We start from the raw sequence: 16233 nt of genomic DNA, 5'->3' as shown, positions 1-16233 counted from the left end.
ACATTCTCTCTTCTCATTCTGGACTTTCCACTCGATTTTGGACAAAACATTCTCTCTCTGTGCCTCCTTTTATTTTTTGAAAATCAATAGACATTTCATAACCTGAAGTCGTGGAGTTCTATGGACTTACATTGGCTTACAGGGTATTAAAACACCGCTCGGTGTTACTGCTAGTTGTAAAATTAATTTTTTTTTTTTCTATTTACATTTTTTAATATATTTAAATATGTTTAAAAAGTAAAAAAAAAAAATACATCAATACATTTATAATTACTTTCTTCATTATTCAGTTAAAAAAAAAAATACCGAACGGTCAAACCGAATGGTATAGTTTGAGTGGCATAATAGAGTTTTTCTTAAAACAATGCAACAAATAAAAGGTGACATCAGTCTCAATAATTTCACAAATTCAGCAGTACACTACTACTGTGTATTTAAAATGGTACAATGTACATTTTTTTTCTTTTTGCCGTATCAGAGAATGATAAGTAATGAATTATGATAGTTTTATAAATCAGATAACGCAAGTAAAGGGTGCTGCTGCAGAGTCGCCGAACTGAAAACGATTCAAGAACACATCGCCTTCTCGAGTACTTCCTGCAATTGTCCGTTCTGTATGCGTCTGCAGCCAAAAGATGTAATTTTTAAAAGAAATTCACAAATGAGAAGAAAGCAGCAAAAATGCATACTTGCTTGTTATTATAAGATATATCATCTATATATATCATAGCTAGCTTCTAAATTTTGATAAGGGTCAACTCGTTTAATCCGAAATCAATCCATTTTGATCCTTTTAGATTTTATTTCAAATTACAATAATAATTGAGTTATAATATTGATATTTTTTTTAATATGCTTATATTTTTATTGTTAAGATTGTAATATGAACATGTGCTCATATTTATTATTGTAGGATTTGTAATATTGATTTTATTGCTTGTTAAAATTTGAAACATTGATATTTTTTATTAGTATGTAGCCTTATTTTTTAAAAAAAATAATGTAGCTAGTAGCTACTAATAAATATAGATTTTAACTTTTATATGAATTTATGTTAATTGGGTCAAATGAGTTATGCTTCTTAGTTCAACCCATTTACATATAATGCGTTTAAATAAATCGTGTCATGTTGACCTTTTTTCTAATTAATTATTAAACAGATCAAAATTGGTAACACCACATGACCTATCATCTAAATGAGTCGGGGTTAGAGTTTGATATATTTAACTTAACTGGTCGAGTTCAGATTGATTCATATAGTCAAATGTTCATGACTTGATATGATATAAATACGACCTAAAAACACAGAGTTGCCACCGCTACCCACCAGCCAACTTTATCCCCAATAGTTGTTGCGCTTCCCATAAAATTAGTTCGACCAATCAAGCTTGTGAATCTTGTTTGTTCTCTCCATCGGGTAACCTTTATCCTTCAACATTGTGGGTAGTCTTCTGGTCGGAGTTTTTTAGACCTTATTTGTTTTTAGAAAAATTTTCAATTCATCTCATTTAATTATTACAACTTTTTTAAATTTTCATACAAAATAAAATAAATAATTCAACTTTTTCAAATCTCAAAATAAAAATAATATTAAAAATATATATTTTAACAATATTTTATTCAATTTTTAACTTTAATCTCAATTTTATATCATCTCATCTGCGAAAACAAACGAGTCAGTGTATTGTATATCGAAGGGCTTAACCCTCAGCCTCATGGCTCAGTACTTTGCCATATTATTATCCCTTGTCGGATGTTCTTGATTCCTTTACCTCACTCGTTATTTTGAACAAGGCCTTGTTTGTGCCTCGATCATTTGATTCCAAGTAGGTATTCCCTTGTATTTGGCATTTAATTCAGAGTAACGTCTTCTCTTTTGCATGGTTCATTTAATCTCAAGCAAGATATTCTCTCATTTCTAGTGAATTTAATTTCAAGTAAGGTCTTTTTGTCTCTCGATTATTTCATTTTGGACAAAATCTCTTTGTGTCTTGCTCATTTGATTCCGAGTAAGGTCTTCTCTAAACCATCACTCATTCAATTTCGAGTAAGGTTTTTTGTGCCTCACTCATTTGATTTTGAGCGAGGCTTCTCTTGTGTCTCTTTCTTTTGATTTCAAGAGAGGTTTTCTTGCACCTTGCTCATTTAATTTCAAGCGAGGTCTTCTCTTCTGCATTGCCCATTCAATTTCGAGCAAGATCTTTGTCTCACTCATTTTATTCTCAACACAGTCTATTTGTGCAAGCAAGGTCTTCTTTTGTCTCCTTCATTTGAATTGGAGTGAGATCTAAACTCCTTGAATCTCCACTTGAATTTGCACACATTCTAACCGAGGAAGGCATAACGTAGTTTCGACCACTTAAATGAAGGAGACAAATGAAGACCTTGCTCATTGGCTTGGCCTCGCTCGAATGAAGGAGACAAATGAAGAGCATTCTCATTGGCTTGGCCAAATGTATCTTCAAAATTTAGTCAATATCACATTTTTTTACATTTGTCTATTTCATTTAAATTCAATCCCCACATTAGATTAGTCATTCACTCTCTATATTATAATAAAATCTTATTAAATTAATATTTTTTTATTTAATTTATTTGCATCACATTTTATAATTCTACCAATTTAATATTAATAATAATTATATTCTAATTAAATGGATATTAAAAAAATCATATTTTCAAAAGTCATTTAATGCTAATAACAAAAAATATTTGATTAAACTCATCTAAAATTCTATTTAAATTTCTTAATTACAAACCAAATAGTATTTTTTCTTGGAATGAAAAACTAATATTTTAATATTTGCTTGGAGTGAGAAATTAATATTTTAATGTTTTGGTGAATCAATTGTGATTTTCCATCTTTGGCTAACCACTGTAGCAAAAGTCTATCTTATTTTAGGTTTGGTCAATCCAATGTGAAGTGTTTTTAACATCAATTATATAAATTTTAGCTAACTTTGCCAAGCCAATGTGAATATGATAGGATCTTTGACTCAATTGATTCAGCCAATTGCAGCAAAGGATTTAAAGCAAATTGCGGATGCCAACATTCAGGAAATTTATGCTCATTTGACTGTTAGATACTAAGATCAGGCATTGTTAGATAGGCGTGGGCGTAGGCATATTTTATATGACATATGAAGTGACCTAATGAGTGTTTTAGCTTCATCCCTCTTTTCATTAACGTCTTGATCATTGTAATTTTGAGCCCCTTGACCTGAATTTCCCTTCTCATTCTGGACTTTCCACACGATTTTCGACAAAACATTCTCTCTCTGTGCCTCCTTCTATTTTTTGAAAATCAATAGACATTTCATAACCTGAAGTCGTGGAGTTCTATGGACTTACATTGGCTTACAGGGTATTAATATCGCTCGATGTTACCGCTAGTTGTAAAACTATTTTTTTTTTCTATTCACATTTTTTTAATGTATTTAAATATTTTTTTTTAAAAAAAAAATACATCAATATATTTACAATCACTTTCTTCATTATTCAATAAAAAAAAAAATACTGAGCAGTCAAACCGAGCGGTATGGTTTGGATGGCAGTAAAGTTTTCCTTAAAACAATGCAAGTAATAAAAGGTGACATCAGTCTCAATCATTTCACAAATTCAGCAGTACACTACAACTGTGTATTTAAAATGGTACAATGTACATTTGTTTTTTTTGCCGTATCAGAGAATGATAAGTTATGAATTATGATAGTTTTATAAATCAGAAAACGCAAGCAAAGGGTGCTGCTGAAGAGTCGCCGAACTGAAAACGATTCAAGAACACATCGCCTTCTCGAGTACTTCCTGCAATTGCCCGTTCTTGTATGCGTCTGCAGCCAAAAGATGTATTTTTAAAAGAAATTTCACAAATGCGAAGAAAGCAGCAAACATGCATACTTGCTTGTTATTATAAGATATATCATCTATATATATCATAGCTAGCTTCTAAATTTTGCCTTTAATTTATTGGGCAATATTTAACAGTACTCTTCATCCCAAGTCTTGTTATCCTTTATCGCTTGTTGATGTGGCACATTTTAAGTGGTTATATATGTCAACCACTTAAAATAGACCACATAGCGAGTGTGACTTGAGACAATAAAATATATGATGAAGAAGGCAATTCTCTTAAAAAATAGCTTTGAACTCGTATGCTGCTTTCACCTAGTTATCCTTAGAATGAGATTCCTTAACCCATCAAATGTCCAAGATTACAACAGAAGTAAACCAATAAAACTAAAGAGGGAGGGAGGGAAGGGGCACACAATCCTAGTCAATTCCACACGCACGCAAGGTATGTATGCATAGCATGTGGTTGTATTGGCAGTTTTAATCTCATTCTTAATACTATCATATGTATACTACATACACGCGCACATATTAATAAATTAAGTGTGCGAATACAAAATGTTGTCCAAGTATAATAATGAGTAAAATAATGAATTACACATTGCACAGTGCCGGGACCAAACAAATTACTTATGAAGGGACAGGCCAAAGCTACTGATGACAAGGCTTGGTACCCTGAGGACAAACCGCAACTACCTATAGATATAACCTTAGGGGTGGGACTCTTGTATTGCCCTTTGATGAGTAATGCTACTCATTATCCCAACTTCCATCATCCTTCCATCATTCTATGATGTGGCATTCTATGATGTGGCATTAGGTGATAGGAAATTATTTATTACATTTTACTTGTAAACCTATCATTTAATGCCACATCATGAGATGATGGAAAGATGATGGAAGTTGGGATGATGAATAGATTTTTTCTTTATAGATTGTCTTCACAATACAAATCTCACACTTAAGCAATATGAGACTCTTGTATTGCCTTCGCAGGATTACTACACTTCAACTTACACAAAATATGCACTAACAAATTTAAAAACTACATAGTTTTTAAATTATAATCATATTTACAAATTTAAATTTACAATTTAGGTCAAGAAATGTGTTTTTGATCAATTTTGAACCCAAAAATAATTTTTGGGCCTAGTGAACTATAATCCATTATTGAAGTGGTCTGGGGACGAGGCGGATTGGGAGTCCGCCCCTGCCCCCATCCCCCTGATGCTTAGGGTGGGGTACCCCACCCCTGGGATGCGGGGGCGGGGAGGTGGGCTACCCCCCACCATACATGGGCCGGGGGGTGGGAAGGGGGGCTACCCCGCACTGTATGGTGCTAGTCGCACCCCTATATAACCTTATGGATAAAGTCTAGGCCCTTTTATGGATGCTAAGGAAGAAGTTTTATTAGAAACGAATGCATAGGAGAAGTCCATCTACACAGGAAATATACAAAAGAAAACATTGACGTAAATTCTAGGAAACGGAAAGCAACATAAAAAAATCATGAACGGAAGATCCGTTAGTCACTAAAGCAGAAAACCAAAATAGCGCAGAGTGCACAAAGAAATTCCAAAGTTGCTCCAAAGTATGCACCTTGTCGTTAAAGCACCACTCAATTCCTTTCCATCCAAATGCACCACATGAGACACAAATGGACCATCTTCCAAGCCACATCCACTTGAGTGCAACCATGAAACCTTTTTTCCGGTCCCATGCACTGTACCCTCTGAAGTTTCCCTCCATGGAACTGGCTAAATCGCTGGCTTTTCACCAAAGGGTGTGGTTCCAAAGGATTGTTTGCACCCATGAGATGATGAAACCCTTTCCAACATGCTAGAAGATCTACCACTCTCGAACGCATCACCCAAGCTAAGCCAGTTCTACAAAAAATGCCATCCCATCCCTTAAAGCCCTTGCCACCTCACAATGCAAGAGTAGATGATCGACAGTTTCCCCATTATTTTTACACATGTAGCACCAATCTTGACATTATTCAATATCAAAATTTTCCCAACAGAGGTAGTCCCAAGTGAAGAAAACAACTTTGGAAGGCACGTGAGACCTCCAAATACACTTCCAAGGAAAATGAGGACTATTATGAGAAGTCAACGGCTTATAGTACGAACGAATAGAAAACTTTTTACCCCCCTTAGACTTCCACAACATCTTGTCCTCATCATTACCACCAAGTCTCAGAGAGTATAAAAAACTGTAAAAGGCTGAAACTTCGTCAATCTCCCAATCATGTACAGCTCTAGTTAAACACTGGATTGAGACAAATGACAAAGCAAATCAGAAATTGCAGCATACCGATCAGATGCCAATCAAAAGATAATTGGAAACATGCTATTGAGGGCTTGGTCACCACACCAAGTGTCAAACCAGAAATGGATCTTAGATCCCTCTCCAACATCAAAACTATCATGACTAACAAAACTCTCCCATCCCTTTCTAATGAATTTCCAAAGTCCTACATCATAAACACCCTGAACTTCATTAGAGCATCAACCCCCCCAAGCACTTCCATACTTCCGATCAATGACCTCCCTCCAAAGCAACTCTCCTTCCAATTGATATTTCCATAGCCACTTTCCCAATAAAGCCTTACTAAAGATTCTCAGAAGGAATCCCATACTCTCTCTTCAGCCTCCAAATCTTGCAACTCCTCTATAAGAGAATTTTTCTGACCATTATTATTCACAAAACCTTCCGCATTCCACTTTTTAAGTTGAACTTCAATGCTCTGAGCTTGCTAGCAAGAATGAAACAGGGGGTACCCATGAACTAATAAGAAGACCACCAACTCTTAACGTTGTCAACAAAACCATCAACTCCCAACCACACGTTTTCAAACTTAAAATACCTTCGACCCCCATGAATACCACCATTGTCCAGCAAAATAGGGAAATGATCCGAGCACACATGAGGCAATCTCTTTTGACACAATTCAGGATAATGTACTTCCCAAGAAGGAGAAACAAGAAAGTGATCTAATCTCGACCAACCTCGACGGTTAGACCAAGTGGATACACCCCCCACAAGTGGAAGGTCCAAGAGATCCAAATCAAAAATAAATTCAGAAAACTCCTCCACTGCCGAGGAAAAACTAGGTTCACCAGAACATTCTCAGAAACCGAGTAATGTTGAAGTCTTTGCTCATACACCATGGCACATCCCAAAGATCGCTAATCCTCCCACAAAAAAGTCATTTACCTATCTGAATTTGGACCATAGACACTCGCAAAGGCCCACTCCCACCCATCCTCCACATTTTTAAAAGAACAAGCTATAGAAAAGTTCCCAATACATTCCTCCATTGACACCACCACCTTGTGTCCCACATCAGAAGAACACCTCCAGAGGCTCCCATAGACGCCAAATAAGCCCAACCCACAAAAGAACACCCCATAGACTACGGATCAAACATGCCCCTTCCTCCACTTCTGCTACTACTGAACCTGACTTAAAAATATATTTGTTTTTTTATTCTAAAGGAAGCACCAAGTACAAAGATTCCTTATATTAACTATAGTCGTTTTGTATTAAAATATTGAAATCATAAATGAGAGTGCACATAAGCATTTATTAAAATTTCTCAAAGTCCGTGCCATAAAAATCATAACTTAAAATCTTTGTACATGATCTAGGCGACTGTCACGCCTCCCTAGACTAAGTCTCGTCCTGCAGCTCTACCTTCATAAATATTCTGATCTAGGATGATTTAAAAACATAAAACAACTAAAATGAGTCGATGACTCACCCATGTGGACCCACTACCATTCCTGGGGAATGGTAGAAGTTGTGTCAAGACCAGAATTCGACGAACAAGATGAACCATTGGCTTCAGATGGTTGAGGAAGTGCCTGATCTGGAGAGGAGGTTCGACTTGATTTTAACTTTCGTAGCAATGGCTCTACATACTATAGAGCGGATGTGAGAGTTAGTCTGATTATGTAGATTTTGTTTTATGGAGATTCCATCTCCCAAGTTATGTTGAACTCAACTGGACCTCTTAAGTGAGGAAGTACCTATTTATGGTTTATAAATCATTGGGATGTTTAGTGCATTCTGACATCAATTATTTTTATCATCTTTATTTTCGTTGCGATTATTGCATACTGCTAGTTGTATACTAGAATGCATTACATATTAACTGTTATGAATGGGAGGTATGTAACATTATGTTGCATGTCCCGACACTCCAAGTCTCTATTCCATCCCAAGCGGAGGTTGGAGGCGTCACACTTATTCTACCCTCAATAAGACTTATCCCATACTGAATTATGTTAAATTGCAAAGACTATAGTAAAGAACTACCATAAATTCTCGGTATTCGCATTACCTGCATGCGTTCTTGAATGGCTAGTTACTCCCCACCCCCAACCTCTCTTTCTCATGTAGCATTTGCGGATTTTTTTAATTTCTTTATAAATAATAAAATTTTATTGAATGCAAAGAGGGGCACAACCCTAGTACACAAGAAGTATACCAATGGATACACCCAACTATCATGAAGAAGAGAGAGAAAAACTGTGACATCTAGAACATAGACAATGCTAAACACTGGCTTTTAGTTCTGTCGTTGTCCTCTCACAGTTTTCAAAAGTTCAGATTTGGCATTCTCACCAAATGCTCTACGTTAAGCACAAAGGGACCATGTTCAAAACTTCTAAATTTCTATGACTTCGAGCAAGAAAACTGAAGCACTAATGTGCAACAGCTTCCTAAATTTCAATAAGGACTTCACTAGCATGCCAACAACTTCAGCTCTCACTGAGGCATGACCCACTCAATATCAAAGGTGCTGAACATTGGTGCCCTATAATTCAATAGCCAGCTCACAATGTAACAAAGCTCATCATGCTTTCCCCTTTCTGCTTGCATATAGAGCATCAATCTGTTATTAAAATGTGCTTTCTGAAATTGTCCATTGTGAGAATCTTCCGAAGGCAGCCACCAAAAAAAAAAAAAAAAATCATCCAAATACATTTCCTCGGAATGGAGAGCCAACTAAAGGAATGAGCTCATGGAAGAAAGATTTAACCTCAATGATCTGCCTTTTGGATCAGATCCTCAACACCACCTCCGCCGCCTAAAGGAGTAAAACTTGCTAAAAACAAATTTATCAACTCTATCTACCCATCATGGGCTGATCTATATAGTTAACATTCCTGTGGAGCATATTATTGGAAATCTGATTGTGTTCTGCAACTTAAGCCTCCAAGCATTGGGATAGATGGAACAGTTTCAAGAACATAGTCTTCAAAGGATGGTCCACACCACACAACATGCAAAAATCTGATTTCACACAACACACAACATGCAAAAAATCTGATTTCAGACCTTTGCGGTGCCGGCATCGATAATGAATGCTACCCATAGGAAAAAAAAAAAAAAAAAAAAAAAAAAACAAACTGATTTTAGACCCATCACGTCCTCATATATGAGGAAACAAGCACCGCAGAACCTCCATTTTTGTACCATAATGCCATAACCATTTCTCCAGCAAAGCTTTATTGGATAAAAGAAAATTTTTAATCTCCAAACTGCTTGACAGAATCGGGGTGCAGACATTTGACCACTTGACTAGGTGGAACTTGACCTCCTCGCCAATTATTTCCCACAGAAAATCTCTTTGAAGCTTTTCAAGATGCTGAGCTACACTAACAGGGAGGGGAAAGAGATAAGAGCCTCGTTGCTAGATTAGAGTGTACTTATGTTCAAAGTAAGCTTCCCACCTTTTGATAAGTATAGTCGCTTCCACCCCGTTAAAACTCCATCCAAAATCGATTTTGCCTTAAATGAGAGATAAACCACTATGTCGTCTGTTGCACCAACCAGTACTAATTCATACTTGCACAAATTGATTTTTAGACCATAAATAGATTCAAATCAAAGGAATAAACTATGCAAATGATGGATATGTTGCTGGACAGCATTAAAAAAATATCAAAGTATCATCGGCAAACAAGAGATGAGACAAGATAAGTTATTCAATATTCAGGTCCCCATTGAGAAACATGATAAAAGCCCCTTTTTCATAGCAGTTAACAACATTGTGCTATTACCACTTCAAAGATTGAAGGGGATAAAGGATCTCCCAACTGCAATTCCTGAGAGCTGTCAAGGAAACCAGTGGGTTACTGTATATCAAAATTGAAAACTGCACTGCAAAAATAAAGTTTACAATCCATGCACTCAATCTCTCCCCGAAGCTGCATCTCCTGAGTAAATACGAATCCAAATTGTAGACAAACACCCATAATCACCAATTTAATCTTGCAATTGAGGCACTCATTGGCCATAAGCACTTAGTCTAAATTTTGGTCCCCCTTGATGCATTGAGAAAGTTAAGAAATAATCTTCCCACCACTAGCTTCATCCGATTCACAAGAACTTTTAGAGATGATTTTATAAACACTACCTACCAAGCTAATAGGACGTAAGTCCTTAATCTACATCACCCTTGCTTTCTTGGGATCAGGGCAATAAAGGTAGCGTTTAGACTCCTTTTGAACTTGCCATGAGCATAGAACTCATATAACACATTCATCAATTCCAATTTGAGAATCTCCCAAGAAGTCTGAAAAAACAGCTGATGACAATCCATCCGGGCTCGAGGCCATATCACACCATTAAGCACCTTCACCACCTCGAAAACCTCACTCTCCTCAAAACCTCTTTCCAACCACACCACATCCTCTCTATCAATAGAATCAAAGCTAAGACTGTACAACTTGGGCCTTCAAGAAAATCATTGGGTCAAGTGCTAAATGCCTAATTTTGGTGGTTGTCTGAAGAAACTGCTCCACCAAACACTAGACAGTTCATCATGCTGTGCCTGTGATTTGAATGGGCCATCCGATGAAAGAATTTTGTATTCTTATCTCCGTACTTGAGCCAAAGGGTTCACAATTTCCATCACCTTTGCGTTTTCTCCATGAGAATTAGCCTTTCCAGCTCACTGGAAATGTCCACCATTATTAACTCAGGCTCATATGAAGTGCATTCCTCTACAAGATTATCCAGCATATTGAGTTCCTTCAAAAATTGTTGCTTCCCTCCCCAGCATGGCCAACCGCCACCACATTCCATTTCCTCAAATTGAGCTTCAAGGCTTTCAATTCGCCACCCAAGATAATTAAGAGAACCTTGAAATTATAGGAAGCCCACCACTGTTTCAGTTTTCACTCTATCCACAAAACCCCTTGTCTTCAACCATGTATTCTTAAACACAAAGGATTGTATACTTCGTGCCACATTACCACAAACAAGCATCAATGGAAAGCAATTGGAGAGAAGTCAAGGAAGCTGCAACTAGGACAATTCTGGGAATTGGGCTTCCTCCATCAGGAGACATGAGAAATCTATTTATTCTAAACCAGGTCAGAGAAAATGATTATTAGACCATATAAACTTTCCCCCTACAAGAGGAATACCGAAGGCCTTGTTCAAAAATGAACTTAGAGAATTCAAACATAGATCAAGAATAGAGTGTCTTTGTAGATCTCTCACTAGTAGTAGTATTAAATACACCCCATACAGCCTGGGAGGTTGCACCAACTCTACGCCCGCCAATTCACCCAAAGAGAATATTCTAGTAGCATCATCATTAGAGCCATAAACCCCCAAAAAAGCCCACTTAAAATTGTCATCAACATTCTTGAAAGTGCAGGCAACAGAGAATTCTCACCACATGCGCCAACGTTTTCCACCACACTCCTATCACACAAAAGAAAAATCCCATCTGAAGCCGCATTTGAACTGACTGAACACCAATTCAGGTGTTGACAACTCCACAAACTTCTAACAACAGCCCGAGACACATTCGTCAACATCATCTCTTATAAACAATCAATATCTACCTTCCACTCTCTTAAGTAAATTCTTGCTTTTTACAAGATGATTGAGAACATCCAGTATTAGGAAGGTGGATATTGATGCCATAGCAGCAAGGTGATGGAAAAGATGGCTCTTTGGCCCCAACACAAGACCTACACCGTGCACATGTGGAAGCTTCCAAGCCTCCTCCAGCTTTCATCAATGACTTTTAATCATTTCCATGTTCCCTACCTCTAGACAAGCAACATGTTTTAAAATCTTGACTGTTTTGTGTGTTTCATCACAAGACTATGGGTTATCTAGGTTAGCTAAACAAATCTAATGTTATTGACAATATTATTATAGTAAACTTCTTAAACACGGAAAAAAATCATTGGCTTATCAAATTATCTATTGAGCTATGAAAAAGATTCAACAAAAGACAGAAACGAATCCACTATCTGTTTTTCGTCAAGCAATTCGTGGAGTAACTCCTAACATAGCAATAAAAGCAAGATGTGCAGGCAGATCGACTCATAAAATTCCCATTGAAATAGGATCCACACAAGGAAAAGCACTTGCCATTCATTGGTTATTAGGGGCATCCCGAAAATGCCTGGGTGAAAGGGCTTTCCTGAATAAAGTATACCATATGGGGTATGGTAGTCAAGCTTGTAAGTTTTTTCTATACTATAATTGAACCGTGGGAGGTAGAATATATAACTCGCCTCTCTTTATGAGCAAACCATAATTAACATGGTATTAAAGCAATATTTTCTAGGGTTAGGGTCCTACCTTCTCCTGAGTTTTTACCTTCCTAAATAACTGATTTAGGGGTTGGGGAGTGTGATGGTTGGCATAAGTGATTTACACTGATTTGTGGTGGTGTTGGGGTTGTCTATGATGTCTGTTGTGGATAATTGATTTTTGTTTGGTTTGGTTTGGTTTTGTGGTTTTATAGTACTCAGTGGTGGCATCAAATGATTGGAAGACTATGTGTTATTTCCACTTATCTGTCAATCATTTATGCCATGTCAAGGAATGCTAAAAAGTCAATGAATAACTTTTTTCTTTTCGTGTAATCTTCAACAATTGTGTTTTAATGCCTGCAGTATTATATCAAATTATGCTTGCAAGGCTAAAGAAAATTTATTGTAACAAATCTCAAACATATTAAGTACTTGAACAGCTAGATAAAACTAACCAATGGTGATGTCACAGCCACCAAAAAACTCTCCTTCAATGTAAAGTTGAGGAAAGGTAGGCCAGCTGGAATACTCCTTCAATCCTTGACGTAGCAATTCATTTTCTAGAATGTTGAATGTTTCAAAAGGTACATTGAGAGAGTTCAATATTTGCACCACGGTGTTTGAAAATCCACACTGTGGAAACTCCTTTGTTCCCTTCATAAAGAGAACCACTTTGTGCGAAGTAACAACTTTATCCAATGTCGTCTTCAGCTCAGGAGTTAACGCTGCAAACACATACACAAATTGAGAGGTGGGGCTTATCAGCAAAGTATTTCCAAAGAAAAATGTTAAAAGGGCTGCAATAGAGAAAAAATTTCACATATACAAATTTTCCTTGAAAATAAAAGGGAAGGATTTTAAAATGATTAACATATTTTCAGGATCTTTGGTATCATAATACAAGTTTTAGGAATGAAATAAAGGGAACATGTCAAGATGTTTCTCTTCAAGTAACAAAGAATATGCCAAGATTGTTTTATTGAAGTCAAGATGTTTCTCTTCAAGTACCATCTTGTGTACTTGGGCTATGCCTATTATCATCAATAAAATCATTTACTTATAAAAAAAATTCAATCCAGAGTTTGTACACAGTGGGGATGCCAGTGAACCCAAAGGGGAAGGATTACTTTCAAAGATGATGCCCACTTGGAAGACCAATATTGCTCTTCATGGTAACCAATGGAACAACTGTATAAGTTGTCATGTGTATTGTCCTTTCTTATACTCTTTTTCTTTTTCTTTCTTTTGATTGGTGAGCTTCGCACACATTGTGAATTTTAAATGCATGATCACACCCTCCACTCCATTTTATGAAGTGTCATTACCTCGTTAGCAAATATCTTTTTTATATGTAATCGGATATTTTATTTTTTGATAGGTAAACAGAATGGATTAAAAAGTAATTGGATATATTACTAAAAAGGCACATAGCACAAGAATGCATGAAGTATATAAGAAGAACACCTAAATTAGTAAATGTTTACAGAGGTCATTGTCATTCCATGCACACTGACACTAGATTCCAGGGTTTTTATTTATTTATATATTTATTTTGCAATTCATAAATAACATAAGATTTATGAAAAGAAAGAGAGATGGCACCACCCAAGTATACAGGATGTACAAAAAGAGGCATGAATTAGATTTTAAATCATTGGAACAAGGTAAGACTCTCCATTTGAAACATAAAAGAAATCACTAATGCGCATCTGAGTGTTCAAATCAAAATTACAAGGTGGAATACACTTTTTAAAAAATAACACCAAACTAGAGCATAGCCTCAAAAGATGAAGGGACGAAAAAGGCTTTTTTCCAGTGAAGCGAATCCTAATGTAGGCACATGATAGGTTGAGTAACACCACTAGGCTCTTTTCACACCCTCAAAGTAATAAGTCAACATATACTGCAATCCGAACTCAAAGACAACCATGAAGAGAAATTAGACAGATATGCAACATAAAGCTTTACATCTTAGGTTGCGGGAAGGAGGTATTACCCCCTGTCAATTTCCAGTACAGAAATAGGGATAGTACTTAATGAAAAACTACCAAAAACATTTACGGAAGCGGCCCATGACACAATCACTTGCGCGCAACGATTAGACTCTCAGTGGCCTTTTTTTTTTTTTTTTTTAATCTCTCACGATTAAAATTTTAGGAGGCAGAAATCAAAGTATTCTATTATCGTCTAAATCTCTCTTTCAGCTATGAATTCCCAGAGACCCTAATCTTAAAATAGCTGAGAAAAGAAAGAAAAAGGGTGGAGTACCTGAGAAACAACGAAGGGATGCGATTCTTCTGGACCTGCATCCGTAGGGGGCGTTATTTGCAAGAGCAGTGGATGTGAGAGGGGATGTGAGAGGGGATGTGCCGAGGGGACGCTTAGGGTAGTGGACGAGAGCATGGGAAGTGACTGTTTTGCCCACTCCAGAGGTGGAGAAGGTTGATGGAATTATTCTCGACTCAAAGGCCCGCACACTAGACATCGTCGTTCCACTCACTGCACCGTTCGCTCAAAACCAGAGACGAAGAGAGAGGAAAAGAAATTAGAGAAGAGAGAAGATAGACACAAACTGATTTTTTATTTTTATTTTATTTTATTTTTAATTTTATAAGTAGAGCCACGCGAAGTGAGTTTTTTTGTTTTTTTTTTCTTCTCCTTCTAATCAAGCATATATATATATATATATATAAAGGTACAAAAGTTTAAGATAGATCATTTTCACTATCAATATGTAAGAAGTAACTAAGAATATTATCTAAGAACAGGCTTTCAAAAATATGATTGGTAGCTGCCCACTGCGCCGTTGAGTATGTACATCGATTTTGGGATTAATGTATTTTAGTAAATTTCTAATATTAATGATGCTGGGAGTTGAGAAGAATGTCCTCAATAATAGCTGAGATGATCTAGAATGGTGTGGAATTTGGATTCTCAATAGATGTAAATATCGACTGAGCATCCCTTTCTATTGTTGCTAGATTCTGGTTGGAAGCCATGTTGGATGCTAACAGCGCTGCCAAGGCTTCTGCCATTAGAGGGATAATGGTTTGTACATTTTCTGTTTTTATCCTCAGAATGTCTCTACTGTGCTTTCTTTGTATTACTGAGACTATTGAGAATTGGTCATATACTGCTGCATCAAAAGTGAAGTTTTGATAATTTGGAAGATAAGGTTTCCATTCTTCTTCTTTGCTATGTTGACTCTGTCTTTCTTTCCAAACTTCTTTATAATCTTCATAGATGTGTTTCAGCTGGACATTTGCCTCTTCAAGTGACAATGAGGTGTGATTGTGGACAATGTCATTTCTCTTTTTTCAAATAAAATCTAGCATTACAACCGCAAATAACTAGAGGTGGTGTCTTTCTTCTGTTCGAAGTCCCAATTTTTTTTTCTGGATATGTGATCCTTCTGATCTAGTCTGATATAGAATCAATAGGCAATCTTACTAGATTTAGTGGGCAACTGCTCTGTTGCCACAAAATTCTGATGACAGGACATTCTATTAAAAAATACTTTAGGGTCTCTTTCTCTTGATTGCAGAGTGGACATTTTTCTATATCTTGAAGCAGAATGAAATCACCAATTCGTGATTTAGTAGGAAGAATATTCCAAAGTAGTTTCCAGATCAGTAATTTATGACAATCATGAATTTTAAGACTCGACATTAGCTTGAAGAGTGACATTGAGAAGCCATGTTGATCTAAGACTTGGGATTGCAATGTTGCCTGATAAGCTATTTTAACAGAGTATTTCTCATTGTGACTTAGTGCCCAAACAACTTTGTCTTGCTCAAGTGATCTTACT

General features: G+C 36.4%; 1 protein-coding gene and 1 long non-coding RNA gene across 2 annotated transcripts; both read right to left on the bottom strand.

Moving 5' to 3' along the window:
• Window positions 1-3580: 3580 nt before the first annotated feature.
• LOC121262263 (monothiol glutaredoxin-S7, chloroplastic) lies at window positions 3581-15010 on the bottom strand. The gene is made up of 3 exons (XM_041164659.1): window positions 14694-15010; window positions 12881-13150; window positions 3581-3830 (listed from the first exon to the last, which is right to left on the bottom strand). Exons 1-3 carry the CDS (start codon window positions 14908-14910, stop codon window positions 3775-3777), a joined length of 543 nt encoding a protein of 180 aa, XP_041020593.1. The 5' UTR covers window positions 14911-15010; the 3' UTR covers window positions 3581-3774.
• LOC121262264 lies at window positions 3944-6114 on the bottom strand. Its single transcript, XR_005940076.1, has 2 exons — window positions 4869-6114; window positions 3944-4584 (listed from the first exon to the last, which is right to left on the bottom strand). It is a non-coding gene; the product is annotated as an uncharacterized LOC121262264 (long non-coding RNA).
• Window positions 15011-16233: the final 1223 nt, after the last annotated feature.

Source organism: Juglans microcarpa x Juglans regia, chromosome 4S (genome assembly GCF_004785595.1).
Source record: "Juglans microcarpa x Juglans regia isolate MS1-56 chromosome 4S, Jm3101_v1.0, whole genome shotgun sequence".
NCBI classification, from domain to species: domain Eukaryota; kingdom Viridiplantae; phylum Streptophyta; class Magnoliopsida; order Fagales; family Juglandaceae; genus Juglans; species Juglans microcarpa x Juglans regia.
The sequence above is the reverse complement of the archived record's forward strand: the minus strand, read 5'-3'. Positions and strand labels throughout refer to the sequence as shown.